Source organism: Anolis sagrei, chromosome 9 (genome assembly GCF_037176765.1).
Source record: "Anolis sagrei isolate rAnoSag1 chromosome 9, rAnoSag1.mat, whole genome shotgun sequence".
In the NCBI taxonomy this organism is placed as follows: Eukaryota; Metazoa; Chordata; class Lepidosauria; order Squamata; family Dactyloidae; genus Anolis; species Anolis sagrei.
In genome coordinates, this window is record NC_090029.1 from 20814042 (window position 1) to 20838782 (window position 24741).

Sequence of the window (24741 nt, forward strand, 5' to 3'; positions counted from 1 at the left end):
CAGGTTCCTTATAGTGACTAAAGATCATATAGTAAACTAGCCGTCCCCTGCCATGCATTGCTGTGGCCCAGTCTGTGTATATGTGTTTTGTATGTATGTGTGTGCATATTTTTCTGTATATGTGTATATATGTGTGTTTCCATATGTGTGTGTGTGTGGTTTTATGAATGCATTGTAATGTATTTTTATTTATTTATTGTCTTTTTAAGTCTCTTCTGTTGTGTTTTTCAGTGTTTTTATGAGTGATGGTCACTTGTTGGCCTGATAGGTGTCTTGTGTCCAAATTTGGTGTCAATTCATCCAGTGGTTTTTGAGTTATGTTAATCCCACAAATGAACATTACATTTTTATTTATACAGAAGAGAAATGCCTACTTACGTAATCTCCCGGATTGCCACTTGAAGGAGGTTTTTGTACTTGCCCAGTACATGCATTATCTAATGGGAGGAAAAACAGTTTTTACAACTCTGTTACATCATCAGTCAAAACCCATGACAGTCAAGATCAGTGTTTCTCAACCTGGGGGTCGTGACCCCTGGGGGGGGTCATGAGGGGGTGTCAGAGGGGTCGCCAAAGACCATCAGAAAACACAGTATTTTTTGTTGGTCATGGTGGTTCTATGTGCCAAGTTTGGCCCAATTTTACCATTGGTGGGGTTCAGAATGCTCTCTGATTGGAGGTGAACTATAAATCCCAGGAACTACAACTCCCAAATCTCATGGTCTCTTTTCTTCAAACTCCACCAGCATTCACATTATTGAGTATTCATGCCAAGTTTGATCCAGATCCATCATTGTTTCAGTCCACAGTGTTCTTTGGATGTAGGTGAACTACAACTCCAAAACTCAAGGTCAATACCCACCAAACCCTTCCAATATTTTCTCTTGGTCATAGGAGCTCTGTCTGCTAAGTTTGGTTCAACTCTATCATTTGTGGAGTTCAGAATGCTCTTTGATTTTAGGTGAACTATAAATCCCAGCAACCACAACTCCCAAATGACAAAATATCCCCCCCCCTCCATATTCAAATTTGGGCGTATCGGGTATTTGTGCCAAATTTGGTCCAGGGAATGAAAATACATCCTGCATATCAGATATAAACACTGCAATTCATAACAGTAGCAAAATTACAGTTATGAAGTAGCAACAAAAATAACGTTATGGTTGGGGGTCATCAGAACATGTAATATAATTGTAATATAATTGACTGGTTGCCCTGACACGACAAATAAATAAAATCAGAACATGAGGAACTGTATTAGGAAGGTTGATAACCCCTGGTCTAGATCTAGGGTGATCAATTGGGATAGATCCATGGGTCAGTATTCTTCCTCTAAAATCCTCCTGACTCCTAATTATGGTGTCGTGTCCTCCACTTACCACTCCAGAGAGATCCCTCACAAGGTTCAGATGCTCCACAGAAGAGCGGTCCATCATTTTCTCATTGAATATTCTGTTGGTCACCAAGAAAGAAATGGGGAGTACTTGAAGGCTGAGCCGTGATCCTGTAAATTAGAGAACACTGTAGATCTAGCAGGCTGGCAAACTTCCATTCATGCCCCACCGTCACACTCAAAATGAGCTGAAGAGAGGTTGGGTTGGACCTACTGACCATCGATGGAGAGAGACGTGAGATCTACTGAGTAATTCGAAAGCTCTGTCAGTGCTTCTAGAGCCCAGCCAACGTCAACATGAATGTCAGTATCGATATAGACTTCTCCATTTATATCTATGCCACCCTGGAGGTTTCTGTGAAATAGAAACTGTGCTGAGTTAATGTAAGGAAAACAGAGATGGAACCAAAATCATATCTAAGTCTAGAGTTGTATCCATACTGCCTATTTGCATTCTCTTGAGGCATACTGTCTCTAGTACCAGAAGTAGTCTGCCCTCCACTTGAGGACTGACCGAAGATTAGCATCACCCAGATCTGAACAAAGTTAAATTACGTACATACCCACTTTCGATGAATGAGATGTTCTGCACGGCGTAACGAGCTCCAAGTAACATAGTCACCTACAAGAACAAGAGTAATGTTTTAAATTAGTTACAAGGCTTCAGCTCAGGTGGTAAACACCAGGATGAACCATCTACATTGGATACAACACCCACTACTGGAAGGACATGGTGGAGGACACAGTCTAGCCTAACTAGGAAAAGTGGGATTTATGTGTTCCTGAGCAATCTATTAGTGGAACACAAACTACACAAGAACTTGACATTCTGGATGCTAAATCTTCCATTACTCTAGCTATCTATCTATATATTCATTTGAAACATGTATATTCCACCCTTCTCACTCTGAAGGGGACTCAAGGTGGAGAACAACAGGGAGGGGGGCTGATCTAATCTCACCTGGGAGGGAGTTCCATAGCCGGGGGGCAATCACTGAGAAGACCCCCCCGCCAAACACGACTGTGACAATGGCAGGACCAAAAGCAGAGCCTCCATAGAAGAGCTTAGTCTTTGCGGTGGTTCGTAAAGGGAGACGTGTTTGGACAGGTAAACTGGGCTGGGGACTTTTAGAACTTTATAGGCCAAAGCCAGCACTTTGAATTGTGCCCAGTAGCAAACAGACAGCTAGTGGAGCTATCGTAATATGGGAGTTGTGTGTGCCCTATATGCCGCCCCAGTTATTAACCTGGCTGCCTTTCATTGGACTATTTGAAGCTTCCGAACAGTCTTCAAGGGCAACTCAATGTAGAGTGCATTGTGGTAATCTATCCTGAATATAATGAAAGCATGGACCACCGTGGCTGACTTCACAAGGTGCTGGTGAATAATTTTTAATCGTGCGAAAGCCCCCTCAGCCACCGCTGCAACCTGAAGCTCCAGGCTCAGTGATAAGTCCAGGAGGACACCAAAGCTGTCTTCAAGGGGAGTGTAACCCCATCCAACACAGGCTGTAACTCTATACCCTGTTCGGCCTTACGACTTGTCTGAATTCAACTTCATCCAGACTGTCACAGTGGCCAGGCTGTTCATGGCCTGGACAGCCTCCTTATCATCTCGTGGAAAGGAGTAATAAGGTTGGACGTCCTCTGCATACAGATGGTATCGGACTCCAAAACTCCGGATGATCTCTCCCAAGCCTAAAGGACACTACTCTCTTTGTTGGCTTCTCTTCTTACCAGATGGTTCCAATTCATCACACCACCCAAGGCTCCTCCAGAATCCAGTTCTAGAGCAGTGAATGACCTGGACTGCCTCCTTAGCATCTGGTGGAAAGGAGTAATACAGTTGGATGTCATCTGCATACAGATGGCAACGAACTCCAAAACTCCAGATGATCTCACCCAAGCCTAAAGGACACTATTTTGTTAGCTCCTCTTCTTACCAGATGGTTCCAATTCATCACACTACCCAAGGCTCCTCCAGAATCCGGTTCTAGAGCAGTGAAAGATATGGCCAACTTCTCAGGTTCTAGGTTGTCCATGTCGAATCCTAATGGAAAGGGGGATGACAATGCAAACAGGAGACATGCCTGAAAGTTGTAAGCAAATATTCCTAGAAACCATCATATTGAGATTACTCGAATTCAGTTGGCACAGAGCTCATTTGATGGGTGGTGCTTACCATTGGAATGAAGGGACTGTAGATCTAGCCTCCAGTCAAAGAAAGTGTCCATCGCCCGTCTCTCTACCTCTGTGGCAATTGTACGGATGATATCAGAAGGTGTGGGAACGGGGACCCTTCTCTGGAATACAGCTTCACACTTAACAACCACAGAGCCATTCCTATTCAAAAGTTAAAATAATTAATCAGGCCAGGATTTCAGCAGAACTCCAAACCTATCGCTAACAGAACACCTGTCCTTTGCTTCTTCCAATTCCATTTGGATGTCACCATCTCACTTTTCATAGGACAGAGTGGAATTGATACCGTACACGAAGACATTCAAGCACAACGCAATAGAAGGAAACTCAAGAGAGAACAGGACCAAGAGATTCAGATCAAGTCTAGAACATGGAGTAAAAAAACAACTGACAAAGCCATTGGGAGCGATGCTCCAAGGAAGTCACTCTCATCCTAACATATTGCATAAGACACACATTTTGCCTGGAAATTAATATGACACATTGATGAATGCTACTTACAAGAATCCAAGAATGTTTGTTTGAAGGAAGCCCTCGTAAGTAGATAGCATCTTGTTTACCTGGAGAGAGAAGATCACATAGATTTATTGTTCCAGGACTCTTTGCTCAAAGGAACATTTAGAACATCATTTCTCAATCTTCCTAATGCCGTGACCCTTTCATACATTTCCTCCTGTTGTGGTGACCCCCCACCATAAAATCATGTTAGTTACTACTTCATTACTGTAATTTTGCTACTGTTACGAATCATAATGTAAATATCTGATAGGCAGGATGTATTTTCATTCACTGGACTAGATTTGGTACAAATACCTGATATGCCCAAATTTGAATACTGGTGGGGTTGGGAGGGAATTGATTTTATCATTTGGAAGTTGTAGGGCTGGGATTTATAGTTCACCTACAATCAAAGAGCATTCTGAACCCCACCAACAATGGAACTGAACCAATCTCGGCACACAGACCTTCCATGAAAATACTGGGTTTGGTGGGCATTGACGAGTTTTGGAGTTGTAGTTCACGTACATCCAGAGAGTACTGTAACCCAAACAATGATTGATCTGGACCAAATTTGGCACAAATCCTCAAGATGCCCAAATGTGAACACTGGTGGAGTTTGGGGAAAATAGACCTTGACATTTGGGAGTTGTCGTTGCTGGGATTGACCTACAATCAAAGGGCATTCTGAACCCCACCAATAACAGCATTGGGCCAAACTTCCTACACAGAACCTCCATGACCAACAGAAAATACTGTGTTTTCTGATGGTCTTTGGCAGCCCCTCTGACAACCCCTTGCAACCCCCCAGAGGTCCCAACCCCCAGGTTGAGAAACACTGATTTATAAGGAAGAGTTAGGATGGAGCGACAAGACAGATACACCCATTGAAGCAGCCTGACATTCCATTCCCCATTCTTCCAACATGATGGTATGCATCAAGCCAGAGATACAACTGAGGCAGCACTATACTATTGTATCACCTGCACTGCCAAAGATTAATAATGTGTGCCTGTAGATCAAATATACCACAGAAGTGTGCTGGAGGACCAACAAATGCCTAGAGAGTTGTTCTCTCTAGCAATCTTCAGGTCCTCCAGCACAATTCTATGGTCAGAAGATATTACTAAAATCTGGAAATAATTACATATTGAAAGTAAAACTCTTAAATGTGGAAGGCCAACATTACTTCTCTGGAATGCTATCAAAATATCCAGATTCTCCTATACAGATACATGTATATGTGAAGGTCGCTAGAGTACTTACTGTTAATTGTACTTCTTTTTCCAGCTTCTTGTAGCTTCCAGAGGTCTTGTTCTCCAAGGATTGCAAATAATCCATTCCAGTGAGACGAAATGACAGGGGTAGAACATGCAACTCTGGAACCAGTAACAGAGGCGTCTTTGAGGAGATCAGATTCTCTTTTGTTGTTGCTTCCCTCAACACTGGATCTTTGGACTCTGGTTGCTCTGAAGATCGACCCCTTGGGATCACAGCCACCCCTTCAGTTACTATCCTTGTGATGATCGCCTTGGTGCTGGTGGCTTTGGTTCCCACCCCAACAGTAGACTTCTCCTTCCTAACATCTTTTGGGCTTAATGTGGAGACCCAAACATTCCTAGTCAAGTAGGGTTGGGAAGTCAGGAAAAGCTGAGCTAAAGATGGAGTGAAGGAGGATGGGATGGTTCTCAAAAGGCAAGAAATGTGGCTACAAGTTGACTTTGACTCTTCAGGAAGAAATTTGGAAGTGGTCAGGAGAACGGTTGTGGCAGAAGTAGTCTCTGAAATGGACAGATAAACAGAGGAATCTGGGTTAGGAATATACAAAGTTGCTATACCATCATCTTGTAAAGTAATGACAGCAGAAGCATCAACAGACTTACTATATCTTGGCTCGGTTCTGAATGTAGTTGTTCCAGCAGAGGCATCTGAGTCCTTTGAAGGCAGACTTGGTGGTTCTATTACATCCACAATGCTAGCTGATGCTGGAGAAGATGTCACTGCTTTGGGGTCAGGCTGCCAATCTTCTGAACTTGAGAACCTGGGCAGTGTTGTGACCTCCAGTGCTTCCTGCTCTTTCCGAGCTTTTTCAGCAGCCCCACTGTGCATTTCCAAGGACAATTCAGGAACACTGGTCCTAGAGGAGTCAAGTGATGTAATGTACATTGATACAGACCCATGGGTTGTCACTACAGAAGTTCTCTCTGGCTTTGTAGTCTCTGCAAGGGAAGCTGTGGCATGCAAAGGCATGGGGATGTCACCTTTCCATTGAGAGGATGTTACGCTGAAAAGCTCTATTGCTGGACTGGCTGTAGGAACTCCTGTGTGAAGATCATCATGGGTCATCCCAGGAGAAGTGGGTCCCACAGGCAAGGTAACCCTTACTGTGTCTTGGAAGGGATGAGATGCAAGTGTGGTGCCTGTTCCTTCTGAAAGCATGTGCACAACACCCTTGCTATCCTTCTTTGTGGTGAACAATTCAGTAGGTTCCTCAGATGTCAACACAACCCTAGATATGTCAAGAACAGTGGGATCTGGAGGAGATGGTGTTGCATCTCTCCACCTCTGAGGCAAGGTGTAGTGCTGACCTGCAAATTCAGCTTTGGGCTGTACAGAAATGAAGCTGGAGGCCAACTTTAGAGTCTGTGTGTCCTCTGTAATTGTATGTGGCAACTCCAAAGTGAAGATAGGTGACACCATAGTAGTTGTGGCCATCTCCACCAGCTCCCAGTAACTAGGAGTGTTAGTCATCGTTTCCAATGAACTATCTTCTCGAACAGGGATATCATACCCAGTTCCAGAATGCACCACATCAAGTGAAGCAGCAGTTGAAGGTTGCCAATATTTGAAGTCTGAGCCAAAGCTGATGGTATCACCCTTTGAGTTGGCCTCATGTGTAGGAGCACCATAAAGTTCAGCATGTTCCTCTCCTCTAGGAGAAGTCATGTCCTTCAATTCTAGCTTGTTTCTGTCATTAGCCCATGAAGTGCTTAGTGTGTCCTCAGTTGCTGCAGAGGAGACCTCATATGCTTTTGTTGTATCAAGACCTGGAGATAAAATGGGCATGGCTTGACTTCTGAGATCATATTTCGAATGAGAAGTCTGTTTTCCAAGAGACAGGTTAGCTTCTGTAGCCATGCCAACAGCTATTGTACCAGCATCTGGTTGGACAGTGGCAAGAGAACGGCTGAATGTTGACACTCCTGTTTCAGGTGAGTGAGTAATAGGAATAGCCGTTTCTGTGGCCAACTGGTAAATACTACTATTCGACACATCACTGGAAGACTCTTCTTTGGGACTATAAGACGTCACAGATAAATTTGCATTCCTCAAATGATAATCATACATTTTGTTGGAGCTTTGAGGCCACTGTGTGATGGATTCATTTGTGGAGGGTTGGCCTGAAGAGTTGATCCAAGTAATTGTAGATGATAGATCAGGCCCAAGTGGGAAGGAACGCTTACTTGCACCATAGTGAACAGCTGAAGTCAGAAGGGCCTCAGTTTGTGTAAAGGGTTTTGCATCAGGTTGGGTTCCAACCATGGAGGTTGATGGGGAAGACATACTATGAGTTGTGGGAGAAGATGCAAATGGGAACAAGCTGGCCTTCAGAGGTTCAACTTGGGGATGAGTGTGAAACTGCCTGCTAATTGTAGAGTCAGTGAAGTATCTCAATGGAGGAAGAGTAGGATGAGATGAGATCTTAGCTGAATGACTACTTGAGGACCTAACAGAGAAAGGGATTGGGGTTACACTAGTAGAAGGCACTCTACTAACAGGTTCAGTGATATCAAGTTCCTGGCCAGGATGCATGGTCATTTGGTCAGAGAAAGCTTTCCTTGAGCTTGAATCAGAAGACCATATTGGAAGAGAGTCAGATAAAATATTGGTAGAACGGTGAGATATTGTCCCACTACTTGAATGGAGACCTTTCCTCCCTGTGTCCATGGTCGCAGGTGGTTCCCCACCAGGAGATGTTGGACCTTGAGGTCTACTGCCCAGTGTCTCAGGACTTGTAGGAGTGAGGTAAGTATAGGTGACCATAGTAGAACTGTGGTTAGCATTTCCCATAGCCTGCCAAGGAGGATGGCCTTTGACAGATCCATTATTCAAATCTTGATTGCTCACATCCCATCCATTTGGGAAGTTCTGGAATGAGAAGGGTGTTGCAGAACTTGGTCTTCTGTCAGGTGGAGTTTGGTGAGATGCAGCCAAATGGCTTTCGTTGAATGCAGTGGTGCTGGCGACTAAAGGAACCACAGCCAAGACAATTGGCAACATCAGTCTTTTGGAAATGGCTACCAAGCCAGCAGGATTTTGCAGAGAACCTCTCCTGGATTTCCCGGAGCCTCTGTGAGAGTCCAGTTTGTCGGCTAGTGGTCCCGCTTGGCGGCTTGCAACACAAGAGTCCATCGCTGTTGGTCAACTGCACAACGGAGGAAAAGTTACTTGTTATAACATAACTTCACTTAAAATAGCTTTCTTATAGGAGTCCACACTGCCATATAATCCAGTTCAAAGCAGGTAATGTGGATTATCTGCTTTGATAAGGCATGGGCAAACTTTAGTCCTCCTTGTGTTTTGGACTTCAACTTCCATAATTCCTAACAGTTTGCCCATTCCTGATCAGGATTATATGGCAGTGTAGACTCATATAATCCAGTTCAAAGCTGGTAATGTGGATTATCTGTTTTGATAATCAGGCATGGGCAAACTTTAGTCCTCCTTGTGTTTTGGACTTCAACTCCCATAATTCCTAACAGTTTGCCCATTCCTGATCTGGATTATATGTAGACTCATATAATCCAGTTCAAAGCAGATAATGTGGGATTTATACAGCCATGTGAAAGGGCCCTGAAGCCCCATCAACACTGCCATATAAAATCCAGATTATCTGTTTGAACTGGATTATATGGTAACCCAGTTCAAAGCAAATATTGTGGATTATCTGCCTTGATATTCTGGATTATATGGCTGTGTGGAAGGGCCCTCAGTTGGAATCTCCGCTCACCCATGTCATCCACTTCTGCTCACTCATATAATCCAGTTCAAAGCAGATAATCTGGATTTTATATGGCAGCATAGAAGGGGTCTGGGGCCCCTTCCACACAGCTGTATAAACTGGATGATATGGCATATAATCCAGTTTATACTGAATATCATATCTGCCTTGATATTCTGGGTTATATGGCTGTGTGGAAGGGCCCTCAGTCTATACTGCCAGATATTCTGGGATAAGAATATAATCTGGGATATAGGGCAGTGTAGATCCAGCCTGAGACCCCTTCTATACCGCCATAGAAAATCTGGATTATCTGCTTTGAACTGGTATAGACTTGTGTATAATCTAGTTCAAAGCAAATAATGTGGATTATCTGGATTATATAGCAGTGTAGAAGGGGCCATAGTCATTCATAACTTTATGGTGAGCTTATCATAGGTTTTTCTTGGCAGGATTCGTTCCTCTGGTCCTTTCTACACTGCCATATAATCCAGATTATCAAAGCAGATAATCCACTTTATCTGCTCTGAGCTGGGTTATCTAGCAGCGGAGACTTGTATAATCCGGTTCAAATCAGATAACCTGGGGTCAGATCCTGGGATATAAGGCAGTGTAGATCCAGCTTTAAAGGCACACAAAGAAAACCAACTGAATTCTGATTTAACCCAGACTCACTCTGCCATAGAAAATCCAGATTACCTGCTTTGAATTGGATTAGATGGCAGTGTAGACTGATATAATCCAGCCGGTAGGCTGTTAGGAATGGTGGGAGTTGAAGTCCAAAACACAAGGAGGACCAAAGTTTGCCCATGCCTGATCTGGATTATATGGCAGTGTAGACTCATATAATCCACTTCAAAGCAGGCAATGTGGATTATCTGCTTTGATAATCCAGATCAGGGTGGACAAACTTTAGTCCTACAGAAGTTTTGGACTTCCAGCTGTTAGGAATGGTGGGAGTTGAAGTCCAAAACACCTGAAGAACCAAAATTTGCCCATGCCTGATCTGGATTATATGGCAGTGTAGACTCGTATAATCCAGTTCAAAGCTGGTAATATGGATTATCTGCTTTGATAATCAGGCATGGACAAACTTTAGTGCTCCGGGAGTTTTGGACTTCAACTCCCATCATTCCTAACAGTTTGCCCTTACCTGATCTGGATTATATGGCAGTGTAGAAGGGCCCCTAATTTAGCTCCTTACCCCCACTGGACCTGGCTTGAGTTTATCATTGGTCCTTCCAAAGAAACCCACGAATAAAGGGCCACATCCCACTTTTTGGGGGACTTGGCCCCAAATGCATAGTCCTGGCACCTGCCCCTCACCAAAGCCTCCCTTTTTGACCCATTTCCCAGACTCTTACCCACAAGCAGGAGACCCAAAAGCAGAGGAGGAAAGCAAGGCTGGTTCAGCGTGGGCCCTTTGCAGCTCCTCAGGGGTGGGAGGAGGAGACTCCAAGGGGTGGGGAGGCAGTGCTTCTTGCAAGGCCAATCATACCTGGGTTGTTTACCTAGCCAGGGCATTGCATCCCTTGGTCTGTTAATTTTGCATCACCGCCTCCCACCAAACCAGGAGAAAGAGAGAGGTTTGCAATGGAGAAGAGTAGACACGCAGGCTCTCTTTGCCCTCCTTGTCTCGTCTGAATAGGCTGACACGGGAGTTTGTGTTATTTATTTCTGGAACCCCAAATGAATGAAGAGTGTGTAGATGAAGCATCATGCCAGCAGCCTTCTTTTCTTCCACCTTCTCCTCCTTTTATTTTTAACTAGCCATCCCTTGCCATGCGTTGCTGTGGCCCAGTCTGTATATATGTGTTGTGTATGTGTGTATATGTGTATATGTGGGTGTATATTTGTTTATATATGTGTGTTTGTATATATATATAGATTACTAGCCATCCCCTGCCACATAGTGCTGCGGTCCGGTCTGTGTATATGTGTTGGGTATGTGTGTATATGTGTGCGTGTGTATATTTGTATATATGTGTGTTTGTGTATATATAGATTACTAGCCATCCCCTGTCACGCATTGCTGTGGCCCAGTCTGGAGAGCTGCAGGTTGTGCAGGCCTTGTTGAAAGAAATCATGCATTTGGAGAACACCCCAAAGGCCATCCAATCCAACCCCAATCCGCCAAACAGGAAGACACAACCAAAGTATATTGTGTTTATGTATATTTATAGTTTACTAGCTGTAGCTGCCGCACGTTGCTGTGGTCAACCTTCCCACCCTCTTTCTCTCCTTTCCTTCCTTCCTTCCCTCTCTTTCTTTTTTTCCTCCCTCCTTCTCTTCCTCTTCCCTTCCTTCCCCACTTTTCTTTCCCTTCCTCCCCCCTTCCTTCCCTTTCTTTCTCTCCTCCCTCTCTTTTTCTTCCCTTCCTTCCCCCTTTTCTTTCCCTCCCTCCCTCCCTCCCTCCCTTTCCTTCCCTCCCCTCCCCTTCCTTCCTTCCTTCCTTCCTTCCTTTCTTCCTTCCTTTCCCTCCCTCACTCCCTCCCTTCCAGCCCTTTTTTCTTTCCTTCTTTCTTACTTCTCTTCCCTTCTTTCCCCCTTTTCTTTCCCTCCTTCCCTCCCTTCTTCCTTCACTTTATCTCCTTCTTTCTCTTTTTCTTCCCTTTCTTCCCCCTCCCTCCCCCCTTCCTTCCTTCCCCTCCCTCCCTTCCAGCCCTTTTTTCTTTCCTTCTCTCCTTTCTTACTTCCCCTTTCCCCCTTTTCTCCCCCCTCACTTCTTCCTTCCTTCACTTTCTTTCTTTCTTTCTCCTCCCTCCCTCCCTCCCTCCCCTCCCCTTTTTTCTTTCCTTCTCTCCTTCCTTCCTTCTCTTCTTCTTCCCTTCCTCCCCTCTTTTTCTTTCCTTTCCTCTTTCTTCCCTTTCTTCCTTCTCTACCTATCCTTGGACTGCAACTCCCAGCAGTCCTCCTGATCGGTCTACCTCCCTCCCTCCCTATCTCTATCTAATCTATCTATCTGGAGAATTGCTGGGAGTTGCAGTCCAGGAATAGGAAATTGGAAATATGCAGAGATTGGGATACTCTCAAAGAAATCCGAAAGAAAGCTTGCAGCTTGGAAGCAGTGCATTTGGAGCATCCTCCTCACCTAAGGGGCCTGGTCTAGGGGATGCTGGGACCTGTAGTTCGGAAGAGAGCATGTTTTGTTTATCACCTTTCACATGCACTGTAGCATCTTTTTGGCTTTTTAAGTCCCTTCCGCTGTGGTTTTTCAGTGTTTTTATGAGTGATGGTTCACCTACAATCAAAGAGCATTCTGAACTTCAGCAACGATGGAATTGAACCAAACTTGGCACACAGAACTCCCATGACCAACAGAAAATACAGGAAGGGTTTGGTGGGCATTGACCTTGAGTTTTGGAGTTGTAGTTCACCTACATCCAGAGAGCACTGTGGACTCAAACAATGAGGGATCTGAACCAAACTTGGCATGAATACTCATTATGCCCAAATGAGAACACTGGTGGAGTTTGGGGAAAATAGACCTTGACATTTGGGAGTTGTAGTTGCTGGGATTTATAGTTCACAGACAATCAAAGTGCACTCTGAACCCAGCCCACAATGGATCTGCACCAAACTTGGCACACTACCTACATGGCCAACGTTGAATACTGGTGGGCTTGGGGAAGGGGGCTGTTTTTGAATTCTGGAAGCTGTAGTTCACCAATAGCAAAAAGGAAGAGAAGTAGAGGTGGAGAGATCTTCAGCCTTCTCTGCCAAGGGGTTCCTAAGACCCTCAGAAATATGTGTTTTCTGATGGTCTTTGGCAACCCCTCTGAAACCCCCTCACCGGGGTCAACCCCCAGGTTGAGAAACACTGGTTTAAAGAAAAGAGGAAAATAGGCTATGGTGGTAGAGTGATATATTCCAGGTGGGAGGGATTGGTTCCTGTCCCTTTAAGTGAAAAGGGCTTTGCAATGGAAGAAAATAGAGTTTAATCACCTGCTAATTGCTGCTGGAGGTTAAATTGCAGGTCAGCCTGGGTTCAAAAGCCTTGGAATGAGTGGCAAAATTAAGGAAGATATAACCTATTTTTGGAGTTCCCTGGAAGGTTTTGGTGGGCATTGACCTTTAGTTTGGGAGTTGTAGTTCACCTGCATCCAGAGAGCACTGTGGACTCAAACAATGATGGATCTGGCCCAAACTTGTCATGAATACTCAATATACCCCAATGTGAACACTGGCGGAGTTTGGGGGAAATAGACCTTGATATTTGGGAGTTGTAGTTGCTGGGATTTATAGTTCACCTACATCCAGAGAGCACTGTGGACCCAAACAATGACGGATCTGGCCCAAACTTGGCACGAATACTCAATATGCCCAAATGTGAACACTGGCGGAATTTGGAGGAAATAGACCATGATATTCATGTAACAATAATAATAGTAATAATAATTATAGAGTAAAATAATAAATGTAACAATAATAGTAATAATAATAGAGTAAAATAATAATGGAGTAATAGAATGTAAAAATAATAATAATAATAATAATAATAATAATAATAGAGTAAAATAATAATGGAGTAATAGAATGTAAATATAATAATAATAATAATAATAATAATAATAGAGTAAAATAATAATGGAGTAATAGAATGTAAATATAATAATAATAATAATAATAATAATAATCGAGTAAAATAATACATGTAATAATAATAGAGTACAATAACATGTAATAAAATGATAATAAATAGAGAAAAATAAATGTAATAATAAATAGAGTAAAATAATAAATGTAATAATGATAATAATAGAGTAAAATAATAAATGTCATAAAATAATAATAGAGTAAAATAATGGAAATGTAAGAATAACAGTAATAACAGAGTAAAATAACAAATTTAATAACAATAATAGTAATAATAATAGAGTAAAATAATAAATGTAACAATAATAATAGTAATAATAATATTAGAGCAAAATAATAATGGAGTAATAGAATGTAAATATAATAATAATAATAGAGTAAAATAATACATGTAATAATAATAGAGTACAATAAAAATGTAATAATGATAATAATAGAGTAAATGTAATAATAATAACAAATAGAGTAAAAGATTAAATAATAAATAATACTAATAACAGAGTAAAATAATAAATAACCTTGACTCGAGTATAAGTCAAGGGGGCTTTTTCAGCCTAAAAAAGGGGCTGAAAAAATAGGCTTATACTCGAGTACATACAGTAATCCTCCGGGGAAAGAAAACCTAAGCAAACCAGGGCTATAGGAACAAGAAGAAGGAATGGAGACCCCCAAATAATAATATAGAGACACAGCTCTTCCAAAACAAACATTTTAATTTCATCGAAGCACCTCTTAGAAACTGTAACTGTAACAAAACAACAGTAACAACCACAAATGTTATTTAAATAAAAAGGCAAATATACTTCCGTTGCAACTTTATACAAAATGTACAGTATCAAACATTTGTTACCAAATGACCACCCAGCATTATTTGGAGGAGGGGGGAAAATATTGTATTTCTTTATGTTGCCCAACAAAGGAAAGAGGGAAATGTATTCTCTGTACTCCCAACTATGGGAGAGTAATAATAAAACAAGTAGAAAATGCCTCCGGATAACATTGCCGGAGCAAAAGGGTGATGTAAACACAACTGGAGATTGACATGGCTCAACCCTATGGGATGATGGCAACTGTAGTTTTGCATTGTCTTCTCTGCCAAAGAGGGCTGAAGCCTCAGCAAACTACAACTCCCAGGATTCCATGGCATTTTACAAGGTTCATGCTGTTTAGCACCGCTTGAACTGCCCTGGCTCCAGGCTGTGGGATTCTGGGAGTTGTAGTTAGGTGAGCCTTTGAGCAGAGAATGCTGAAGGCCTTTGAAAACTACAACTTGCATGGCTCCATAGCCTGGAGTCATGGCAGTTCAATGTGGTGTCAAAATGCATCGATTCCACTTCGAAATTATCATGTGTTTTAGCAATGTTGTAACTTGCCTTGAGCCATGAGAAGAGGCAGGTAAGAATTATTATTATTATTATTATTGTTGTTGTTGTTGTTGTTGTTGTTGTTGTTGGGTTGCTGTTGAGAAATGCTGTTGTAGAATAATAATAATAATAATAATGGGTTGTTGTAGGTTTTTTCAGGCTATATGGCCATATTCTAGAGGCATTCTCTTCTGACGTTTCGCCTGCATCTATGGCAAGCATCCTCAGAGGTACTGACGTTTCGCCTGCATCTATGGCAAGCATCCTCACTACTTCTAAGGATGCTTGCCATAGATGCAGGTGAAACGTCAGGAGAGAATGCCTCTAGAACATGGCCATATAGCCTGAAAAAACGTTCAACAACCCAGTGATTTTGGCCATGAAAACCTTTGACAATACAACAACAACAACAACAATATGTTGTCAAAGGTTTTCATGGCCGGAATCACTGGGTTGCTGTGAGTTTTCTGGGCTGCATGACCATGTTCCAGAAGCATTCTCTCCTGATGTTTCACCTGCATCTGTGGCAAGCATCTTCAGAGGTTGTCCATCTATGGCAGGCAACCTCTGAGGATGCCTGCCATAGATGCAGGTGAAACATCAGGAGAGAATGCTTCTGGAACATGGCCATACAGCCCGGAAAACTCACAGCAATGCAGTGATTCCGGCCATGGAAGCCTTCGACAATATGGTTACACAACATTAAAAGAACAAACTTTTTTCAGTTTATCAAATTGCCAGTTTTAATATGTCGTTCCCTCTTCCTTTGTCACTAAAGAGCTGGATCAAAGCACCCTGATTGAAAAGCTTGGAGGTCCATTTCAATGTGTGTCGTTAGTAGTTGCAAAAACTGAGTAAACTGTCTTGGACGACAACCTCAACGCAGCAGCAACTCCTTATAAAGGCAAATTGATCACATTTCTAAAATGTGGTATTTGAAGCCACATACACACAAACTTGAAATACCAAAATTAGGTTGCCACCATTTTTTTTTTTGAGATGGTGCAGTCCTTCAATCCCATTCTTCTTGCAACAAAACATACACATTAGGATCGTTATTGTCCTTTAAAGGCGATAAACAAAGAATGAAGTTCTCCTGGTGGGTACTCAAACACAAGTTTTGACCCAAAGAGCAGAAAATGAGGCCATATTCTTTACAACTTAAGGACGGAAGGTCCTCTGATGTCCGGCAAGGCATTCCAGACATTGATGCAGGCCACCCATTTCTGAAGGTAAAGGACCTTTGAGGTATTGGTCAACTGAACTTGAAGAGTGCTGGCCATGTTATGGGCTGTCAAAAACAATTTTGTAGCTTTGGAAACTTCCTCCTCGTGCCGCCTCTTTGCCCACTTTGATGCAGTGTTGATTGAGCGCTCTAGCTGGAGGTCAGCTGCGACCAGCAGTGCTGTAGAATTTGAAGACGCTCAAACGGAGGGCGAAAGGGAGAAACGTACCAAGAGGAAGGCACATCAAGCCAACCTCGAGCAGGACCGCCTTCGACCTGGAAACCAATGCCCTCACTGCAGCAGAACATGCTCCACAGCCACCTACGTATCCACCACCAAGACACATCACTTGGAGGACCATCATCTTTGGACAACGAGGGATCGCTTAAATCAAGCTTAAGGCAGAAGGCTCATTGTCCACCAGACAGCTGATCTAGGAAGGACAGTTTGTACACTTTCTCCAAGGAGCAGATCTCCATTCTCTCTCTTGCTTCCACCTCTCTGGCATGGTTCAAGTCCTGTAAACATCCGACCCACCTCTGTCCACTTCAGGTCATCTACTGCCGACTCTTGCAATTCAAAACCTCCCCGGTGCAATCACCTAATGGAGTGGAAGAAGTGAAGAAGAACAAAGCCAAGCACGTTAATACCTTCCATTTCTGTAATCTCAGCCCCAAACACTTTGCTTAGACAAAAAGGCAATGGTTTCCCACCATCCTACCATGCCTGAAGCAACCAACCAGGATCTAGTTCAGTGTTTCTCAACCTTCCTAATGCCGTGATCCCGTCATACAGTTTCTCATGTGACCCTGAACCATAACATTATTTGTGTTGCTACTTCATAACTGTAATTTTGCTACTGTTATGAATCGTCATGTAAATATCTGACATGCAGGATGGATTTTCATTCACTGGACCAAATTTGGCACAAATACCCAATATTGGTGGGGTAGAGGGGGTTGATTTTTTCTTTCGGGCCCTGCCTATCTTCGCGATCACATCTCCATCTATGGTGTGTGGATATGCTATTGTGTGTTTTTTGTGTGTATATATATGGTTTTGCACATGCACTGTAGTGTCTTTTTGCTTTTTTGGCTTTTTAAGTCTCTTCCACTGGGTTTTTCAGTGTTTTTATGAGTGATGGTCACTCATTGGCCTGAGAGGTGCATTGTGTCCAAATTTGGTGTCAATTCGTCCAGTGGTTTTTGAGATATGTTAATCCCACAAACGTATAATAATATAATAATAATAAAACTTTATTTGTACCCCGCTACCATCTCCCCAAGGGACTCGGTGCGGCTTATATGAGGCCGAGCCCACAATACAACAATAAAAATAATAGCAACAGTAATACAAACAATAAATAAACTCATAAACAGCAATAAACATTAACAATAACACAACAACGTTTAAACACCTATGGCAGGGCCAAATGTACTAATTAAAATTTAAAAAAAATAATGCTGGGCGTGACCAGGTGACATATAAACAGGATAGAAATTTTGGAGAGGGATAGAGCGTGCAGACAATCCTAGATCACTAAAAAGTGCATTTAGGGGCGTACATTAGATTTTTATTTATATAGACTAGCCATCCCATGCCACATGTTACTGTGGCCCAGTCTGTGTATATGTGTTTTGCATGTGTATATGCCATCATAATGTGTATATGTGGTTTTGCACATGCATTGTAATTTTTTAAATTTTTTGGCTTTTAAGTCCCTTATGTTGTGTTTTCCAGTATTTTTATGAGTGATGGTCACTCGTTGGCCTGAGAGGTGTATTGTGTCCAAATTTGGCGTCAATTCGTCCAGTGGTTTTTGAGTTAAGTTGATGCCACAAATGAACATTACATTTTTATTTATATAGATGCTATTGTTTTTAACAGAATTTCTTGATTGCTTTGACTTGTTATAATTGTTGAGGCATCGAATTGTTGCCAATTTGTGAACTGCTCTGAGCCGCCTCTGGCCTGAGAGGGGTGGGTTAGAAATATAGCAAATAAATAAATCTATATATAAATAAAAATGTAATGTTCATTTGTGGGATTAACAGAACTCAAAAAACAATAGACGAATTGACACCAAATTTGGACACAAGACACCTAACAACCCAATGTATGTCCTTCACTCAAAAAAAAAATGATTTTGTCATTTGGGAGTTGTAGTTGCTGGGATTTATAGTTCACCTACAATCAAAGAGCATTCTGATCTCCACCAATGATGGAATTGAACCAATAGAAAATACTAGAAGGGTTTGGTGGGCACTGACCTTGAGTTTTGGAGTTGTAGTTCACCTACATCCAGAGAGCACTGTAGACTCAAACAGTGATGGATCTAGGCAAAAATTGGCAAGAATACTCCATATGCCCAAATATGGACACAGATGGAGTTTGGGGGAAATAGACTTTGACATTTGGGAGTTGTAGTTACAGGGATTTATAGTTCACCCACAATCAAAGAGCATTCTGAACCCCACTGATAGATTTGGACCAAACTTTCCACACAGAATCCCCATGACCAACACAAAATACTGTGTTTTCTGGTGATCTCTGATGACCCTTCTGACACCCCCCCCCCCACGACACCGTCCGGCAACTCGACCCCCAGGATGAGAAATGCTGCCTTAAGGCCAGCCCGTCCAACTCCCTTCACCAGGGCAAGAAAACATAACCAAAGCCCTCTTTTACTTTTCCAAATCACCAGACTGGGCCACAGCAACGCGTGGCAGGGGATGGCTAGTAAATAAATAAATAAATAAATACATCTTCTTTGCAAAATGAGTTCCTAAGACCATCAGATATATATGTTTTCTGATGGTCTTTGGCGACCCCACTCAACTCCCCTTGCAACCCCCTCCAGGGGTCTTAACCCCCAGGTTGATAAACGCTGCTTTAGTGGCACTTACCAAGCTGCTGCTTGATGCAATTGTGCCAGTGAAGGGTCAAGAGGTCCGGGTAAAGGTCCGGCAGCTGCTTCAAGGCCAAGAGCTTCAACATTCGAGAGGTGCAACTTTTCAGCTCCAACTCCCTCAGCAGCTTCTCTTCGGAGAGCGTGGTGGGACGCAGCTCGACCTTGTGGTTCTGCAGCACGTGGTCCACAGAAGTCCCAGGGAGGTTCGGGAAGAGCTTCTCCTTCACCACATGGATAGGGATGAAGATGGCTCCGGCACGGACCACATGAGGGAAGGGGCACTTGTGGGTGAGCAAGAAGGTGTCCAGCTGAGAGAGAAGCTTCCGAAAGAGGGCCACCACGTCCTTGAAGGCCAGCCACACCTGCTTGCCCTTGGACGGTTTGGCAGCGTCGGAGGCCTTCACGCCATTCTTGTGCTTGGCCAAACCCAGGGCCTTCTCCTTGAGGGCTTTCTCAGCTTCGGCCTTCTCCAGCCACTCCTTGAGCTGCTCTGGAGAGGACGCAGACACCGAACAGGAGATGACAGCACAGACGGAGGAATGCAAGTCGGTGAAATACTGCCCAGGAGAACTCTGTGGTTCTGGAGGTTTGTCACTGGCAGGAGGAGAAACATTGGCTGTCTCCAGGACAGGAGACCCTGCTGTTGTGCTAGGAAGCAAAACTGTTGACATATCTGGCAGCTGGATGTTCACACATTGCAATTGCAAACTTTGCATTGTTTCAGGCTGAGTAGCCACCTGGAGACAGCTTTGCTGCGTCACGTCTTGAACCGGTGAGTGAGTTGCCCCTTGATGGGGGCTTTGTCGTTCTCTTGGGCTGTTTTGGAGCGGACCTTGGGGAACAATTGGGCTGTTTTGCTGAGTTGCCACTTGCTCAAGGCCTTGTGGCACAGAGCAGACACCATTGGGGGAAACAGCAATTTGGGAAGTTGGCGACAACAAAGGGGTTCGCTGCACAACGGAGCCTGTCTCCGTTGACGGAGTTTTGCGGATCTTGAATTTTTTGAACAGGAATGTTGCAGAGCTCTGAAAATGGCCCCTTTTTTCGGAGCTGTTTTGCACAGGCATCTCTGAAACTGGCCTGTTAGTTTCTTGTAACAGTTCTGGTCCATTGGATGATATTGTTCCCACCTCAGTTCCATTGCTTTTGGAGCTTCCTTTCTGATGACTTGGATTGTCCACTGAGGTCTCCATTTTACAGCTGAGGTCTAGCACACAATCGCCATGCTCCATTTCCTCAGACTGGCCTGTCACACAACTATTTGAGGGAGATTGGCTAGACACAGAACCCTGTGGAGACAATACTGGGGGCCCAATGTTGTCCCAGGTCCCAACACCGTCTCCATTCTCTCTCTTGATGCAACTGTTACTCCGCTCCATTTTGTTCCTTTCTGACATTGTGTTGCCAACATCTTTGTCCCTGAGGACTTCTGATGACTTGGGATCATTTGGCTGTGCCGAATGGGGGGCGTCCACACTTCTGTCCTTTGGAGAAGTCACTTCCAAGTGGCTAGTTTTAGAAATGGGGATCTCCAGAGAAACTGAAGAACCTTCGAGGTAATCCCGGTAAGGTGCCAAGCTAAAGACATTGTTGATCACTGGCATAGGAGGAGAAGGTGGAGGTTGTGGGGTCTCGGGTCCCTTAATTACACCTTTCCCCCTTCCTTTAGGGGACTGTGGTCCATTGTGGAGAGAGGGAGCCAAACCTTCTGGAACATCTAGGGCTTCTTGACTTGTCTTACAGCAGGAACTGTGGGGCGTGCCTGGACTGTCAGAAATAATTATACAAGCTCCCGATTCCATTTTGTGATTGTCAACACTTTTCTTCTTGGCATCACAACTTAATGAGAATGGTTTGGGTACTTGAGAGGGATCCTTTCCCCGTGTCTTTGCCTTCTCTGATGGGCAAACACTCACTCCAGAGTCGGTCTCTTGGATTTGCGCAAAGTCACCAAAGAAGCCAGGCGACCGGTCCAAGGAGTGAAGTCGCTGCAAAGTCCCAAATTGTGAAGCTGGTTGTTGGCTCGGAAAGTCCTCCTTGGCTTGCTCTGGGACCCTCCTGTCTTTGTGCCAGTCTCTAGGGGACAAAGAAGCTCCGTAGGAAGTCTTCTGAGATCGGGCCACTTTAGCAATTGAACGTGGTTGGTGCTCTTGTTCCTTTGAAAGCCGAGGAGTCATTGGAGGCGCGGTCCGCATGTAGGGGTAGCTCTCCAAATGGCTGGGATGGTAACTCCCAGGCGTTGGAGGAGAAAAATAAGATCCTGGATGGATTGAGGACTCGTCAGTTCCTGGGGAGTCAAAGCTTTTGCAGACTGGAAATGAATTTGGCCTTTCTGCCTGTGCATAACTTGGATGATAGAGGTACATTTGCTCCTGGGATATCAGTGGGTAGGAGGCGAGTGGGTAGCATGCGGCTGACCTATCTTGGTACATCAAGGATGGAGGATGTGCCATTGGGCTGGCAGGAGGTAGCTTAGGCCAAGAGTGTTTGCCAAAACCGTTTCCATGCATTTCGGAGACGTTCTTCTGACTGTTGCACATGCTGGAGTAGCTTCCTTCTAGAAAGGAAGCCGTTTGCTCAGCTTGGCATTGTTCAACGGACTTGCGATAAGGGGAAAAGCTAGCCGCATCTTGGGGCCTTGGAGATAATTGTGGGAAAGTGGCTGCTTTCTTGGATACGGAAGTACCACAGCCTGAGTTCTCTGTGCAGTTCGAGTGTCCTGATGGAGGCGCAGGCCATTCCGTGCCCAGCGGTGGCTTCAGGGCACTTTCCGTCACCATTCCCAAATCGAGGGAGCTTTTGAGGCTGTAACCAGACTCGGGGCTGTAAACATGGTGCCGGTAAATGGGCTTGGGCATTGCCAAGGGTGCTCGGGGAGACTGCTGCGCCATATAGCCGTGGATCCAGCCCTGTGGGACGTAACCTGGATAGCCCATGTAGCCAGCCCACCTCTCCTGCGCATTGAATGCATCTCGGGATGCGTACTCGTTGCTCTTCTCATGCCCAAGAGCCTGCCCCCGTGCCACAAAGCTTTCCAACATGCAAAGGGCCTTCTCTGTTTTCAGCTGAGGACTTGCTGTGCCAGCCACGCAATGGGGGAAGGCCTCAGGGGGAGTCCAGTGAGTCAATGGTTTGGGACCATCGTGGTAGCGCAGAGGGTAAGAGAAGTAGGATCCCTTGTAGCCATAACAACTTTCGGAGGCATAGTTGGGCAGATCGCCTGACTTGCAGAAATCTGCGGCGAGACGTTGGTCCGGTTCCGCCGTCAGACGAGGGATTTTGCTGTAGCTCACGGTGCCCACAGAGCCCAGGTGACGCTTCTCCGCCATTATGCCTCCGCTTCAGGTCTGAGATAGACAGCAAGAGAACCACACCGGATATTCTGGAAGAGGGAGGAAGAAAAAAGAAGAATGTCAGTTATCCAAAAACATCACGTTTCATAAAATTATAGAATTCTAGAATTGGAAGGCACCTCAAGGGATATCCAGTCTGCCCCATTCTGCCATGCAGGAAAACACAATCCAAGGGCTCTCAACAGATGGCCATCCAGTCTCTGCTTAAAGATCTCCACAGAAGGAGACTCCACCCAGCTCCAATAAAGACCACTGCCAAACAGCCCTTACCATCAGGACTTTTTCCTCGTAATGTTTAGGTGGAATCTCTTTTTATTGGAAACTAGCCATCCCCTGCCACGCGTTGCTGTGGCCCACATGGGGGTTCTGTGTGAGAGGTTTGGCCCAATTCTATCGTTGGTGCAATTCAGAATGCTCTGTGATTGTAGGTGAACTATAAATCCCAGCAACTACAACACCCAAATGTCAAGATTCTATTTTCCCCAAACTCCACTAGTGTTCACATTTGGGCATATTGAGTCTTCGTGTAGAATTTTGTCCAGGTCCATCATTGTTTGAGTCCAGAGTGCTCTCTGGATGTAGGTGAACCACAACTCCAAAACCAAAGGACACTGCCCACCAAACCCTTCCAGTATTTTGTGTTGGTCATGGGAGAACTGTGTGCCAAGTTTGGTTCAATTCCATCGTTGGTGGGGTTCAGAATGCTCTTTGATAGTAAGTGAACTATAAATCCCAGCAACGACAACTCCCAAATGACAAAATCAAAATTTCTGAGTGAAGGACATACATTGGGTTGTTAGGTGCCTTGTGTCCAAATTTGGTGCCAATTCGTCCAGTGGTTTTTGAGTTCTGTTAATCCCTCAAACGAACATGACATTTTTATTTATTTAGATTCCATAACCTATTGGAAATAACTGCACCGTAACCTTATTAAAAAGGTAAAAATGATGTCACATCCGTTTGGCAAAGGTGAATCTCCGTGAACATGTGGAGACCACCTTTTGAAAACCACCAGTCAGGAAAAGCATGACCTTGTTAGAAGTCAACCCTTTGAACAAGTGATATTCATAATCATTAATGTAATGGCACACAGGTAACTTAGCTGTTAAACTGAAGAACCATCTATTATGAGTCGCCTAAGGGCTGAGAAGGGTGGTATACAAATATAATAAGTAAATAAATAAATATAGTGAAAGGCTTTCATGGCCAGAATCACTAGGTTGTTGTAGGTTTTTCGGCCATGTTCTTGAAGCATTCTCTCCTGACATTTCGTCTGCATCTGTGGCAAGCACCCTCAAAGGTAGTGAGGTTTGTTGAAAACTAAAAACATTGGTTTTATATATCTGTGGAAGGTTGCTTAAGACAGAGTTTCTGAAGTTGGAGATTGGGACCGCTGGGAGGGGGTCGCGAGGGGGTGTCAGAGGGGTCACCAAAGCATCAGAAAACATAGTATTTTCTGTTGGTCATGGGGGTTCTGTATGAGACGTTTGTCCCAGTTCTATCATCGGTGGGGCTCAGAATGCTCTTTGGTTGTAGGTGAACTAAAAATCACAGGAACTACAACTCCCAAATGTGAAGGTCTATTTTTCCCAAACTGCACCAGTGTCCACATTTGGGCATAATGTATTTGTGCCAAGTTTGGTCCAGATCCAGCATTGCTTGAGTTCACAGTGCTCTACCTGGATGTAGGAGAACTACAACTCCAAAACTCAAGGTCAATTCCCACCAAACCTTTTCAGTATTTTTTCTGTTGGTAATGGGAGTTGTGTGTGCCGGGATTGGTTCAATTCCATTGTTGGTTGGGTTCAGAATGCTCTTTGATTGTAGGTGAACTATAAATCCCAGCAAATACAACTCCCAAATGTCAAGGTTTATTTTCTCCAAACTTCTCCAGTGTTCATATTTGGGCCTATTGAGTATCTGTGCTAAATGTGGTCCAGATCCATCATTGTTTTGAGTCGACAGTGCTCCCTGGATATAGGTGAACTACAACTCCAAAAACTCAAGGTCAATGCCCACCAAACCCTTCCAGTATTTTCTGTTGGTCATGGGAGTTCTGTGTGCCAAGTTAGGTTTGATTCCATCGTTGGTGGAGTTCAGAATGCTCTTTGATTGTAGGTGAACTATAAATCCCAGCAACTACAACTCCCAAGAGACAAAATCAGTCCTCCTCAACCCCACCAGTATTCAAAATTG

The 24741-nt window shown here is 44.0% G+C and overlaps 2 protein-coding genes and 2 long non-coding RNA genes across 4 annotated transcripts in view; all 4 read right to left on the bottom strand.

The window, feature by feature from the left end:
- Positions 1–1618: 1618 nt before the first annotated feature.
- LOC137097594 (uncharacterized) lies at positions 1619–3242 on the bottom strand. Its single transcript, XR_010910284.1, has 3 exons — positions 3131–3242; positions 1957–2015; positions 1619–1748 (listed from the first exon to the last, which is right to left on the bottom strand). It is a non-coding gene; the product is annotated as an uncharacterized lncRNA (long non-coding RNA).
- Positions 3243–3340: 98 nt separating this feature from the next.
- LOC137097595 (uncharacterized) lies at positions 3341–4155 on the bottom strand. The gene is made up of 3 exons (XR_010910285.1): positions 4097–4155; positions 3576–3736; positions 3341–3443 (listed from the first exon to the last, which is right to left on the bottom strand). It is a non-coding gene; the product is annotated as an uncharacterized lncRNA (long non-coding RNA).
- A 1123-nt stretch (positions 4156–5278) lies between these two features.
- LOC137097622 (mucin-4-like) lies at positions 5279–8506 on the bottom strand. The gene is made up of 2 exons (XM_067471469.1): positions 5977–8506; positions 5279–5874 (listed from the first exon to the last, which is right to left on the bottom strand). The coding sequence occupies exons 1-2, from the start codon at positions 8504–8506 to the stop codon at positions 5279–5281; spliced, it is 3126 nt and encodes a 1041-aa protein (XP_067327570.1).
- Positions 8507–14386: 5880 nt separating this feature from the next.
- Positions 14387–24741, bottom strand: part of C9H15orf39 (chromosome 9 C15orf39 homolog) — a 31176-nt gene continuing 20821 nt past the window's right edge. Inside the window, exons 2-3 of the mRNA XM_060755553.2 lie at positions 19188–22574; positions 14387–16882 (exon numbers count right to left, since the gene is read on the bottom strand). Of these exons, the coding sequence (XP_060611536.2) occupies positions 16839–16882; positions 19188–22521 (3378 nt within the window). The 5' untranslated portion in view covers positions 22522–22574 and the 3' untranslated portion in view covers positions 14387–16838. The remainder of the gene's footprint in view (positions 16883–19187; positions 22575–24741) is intronic.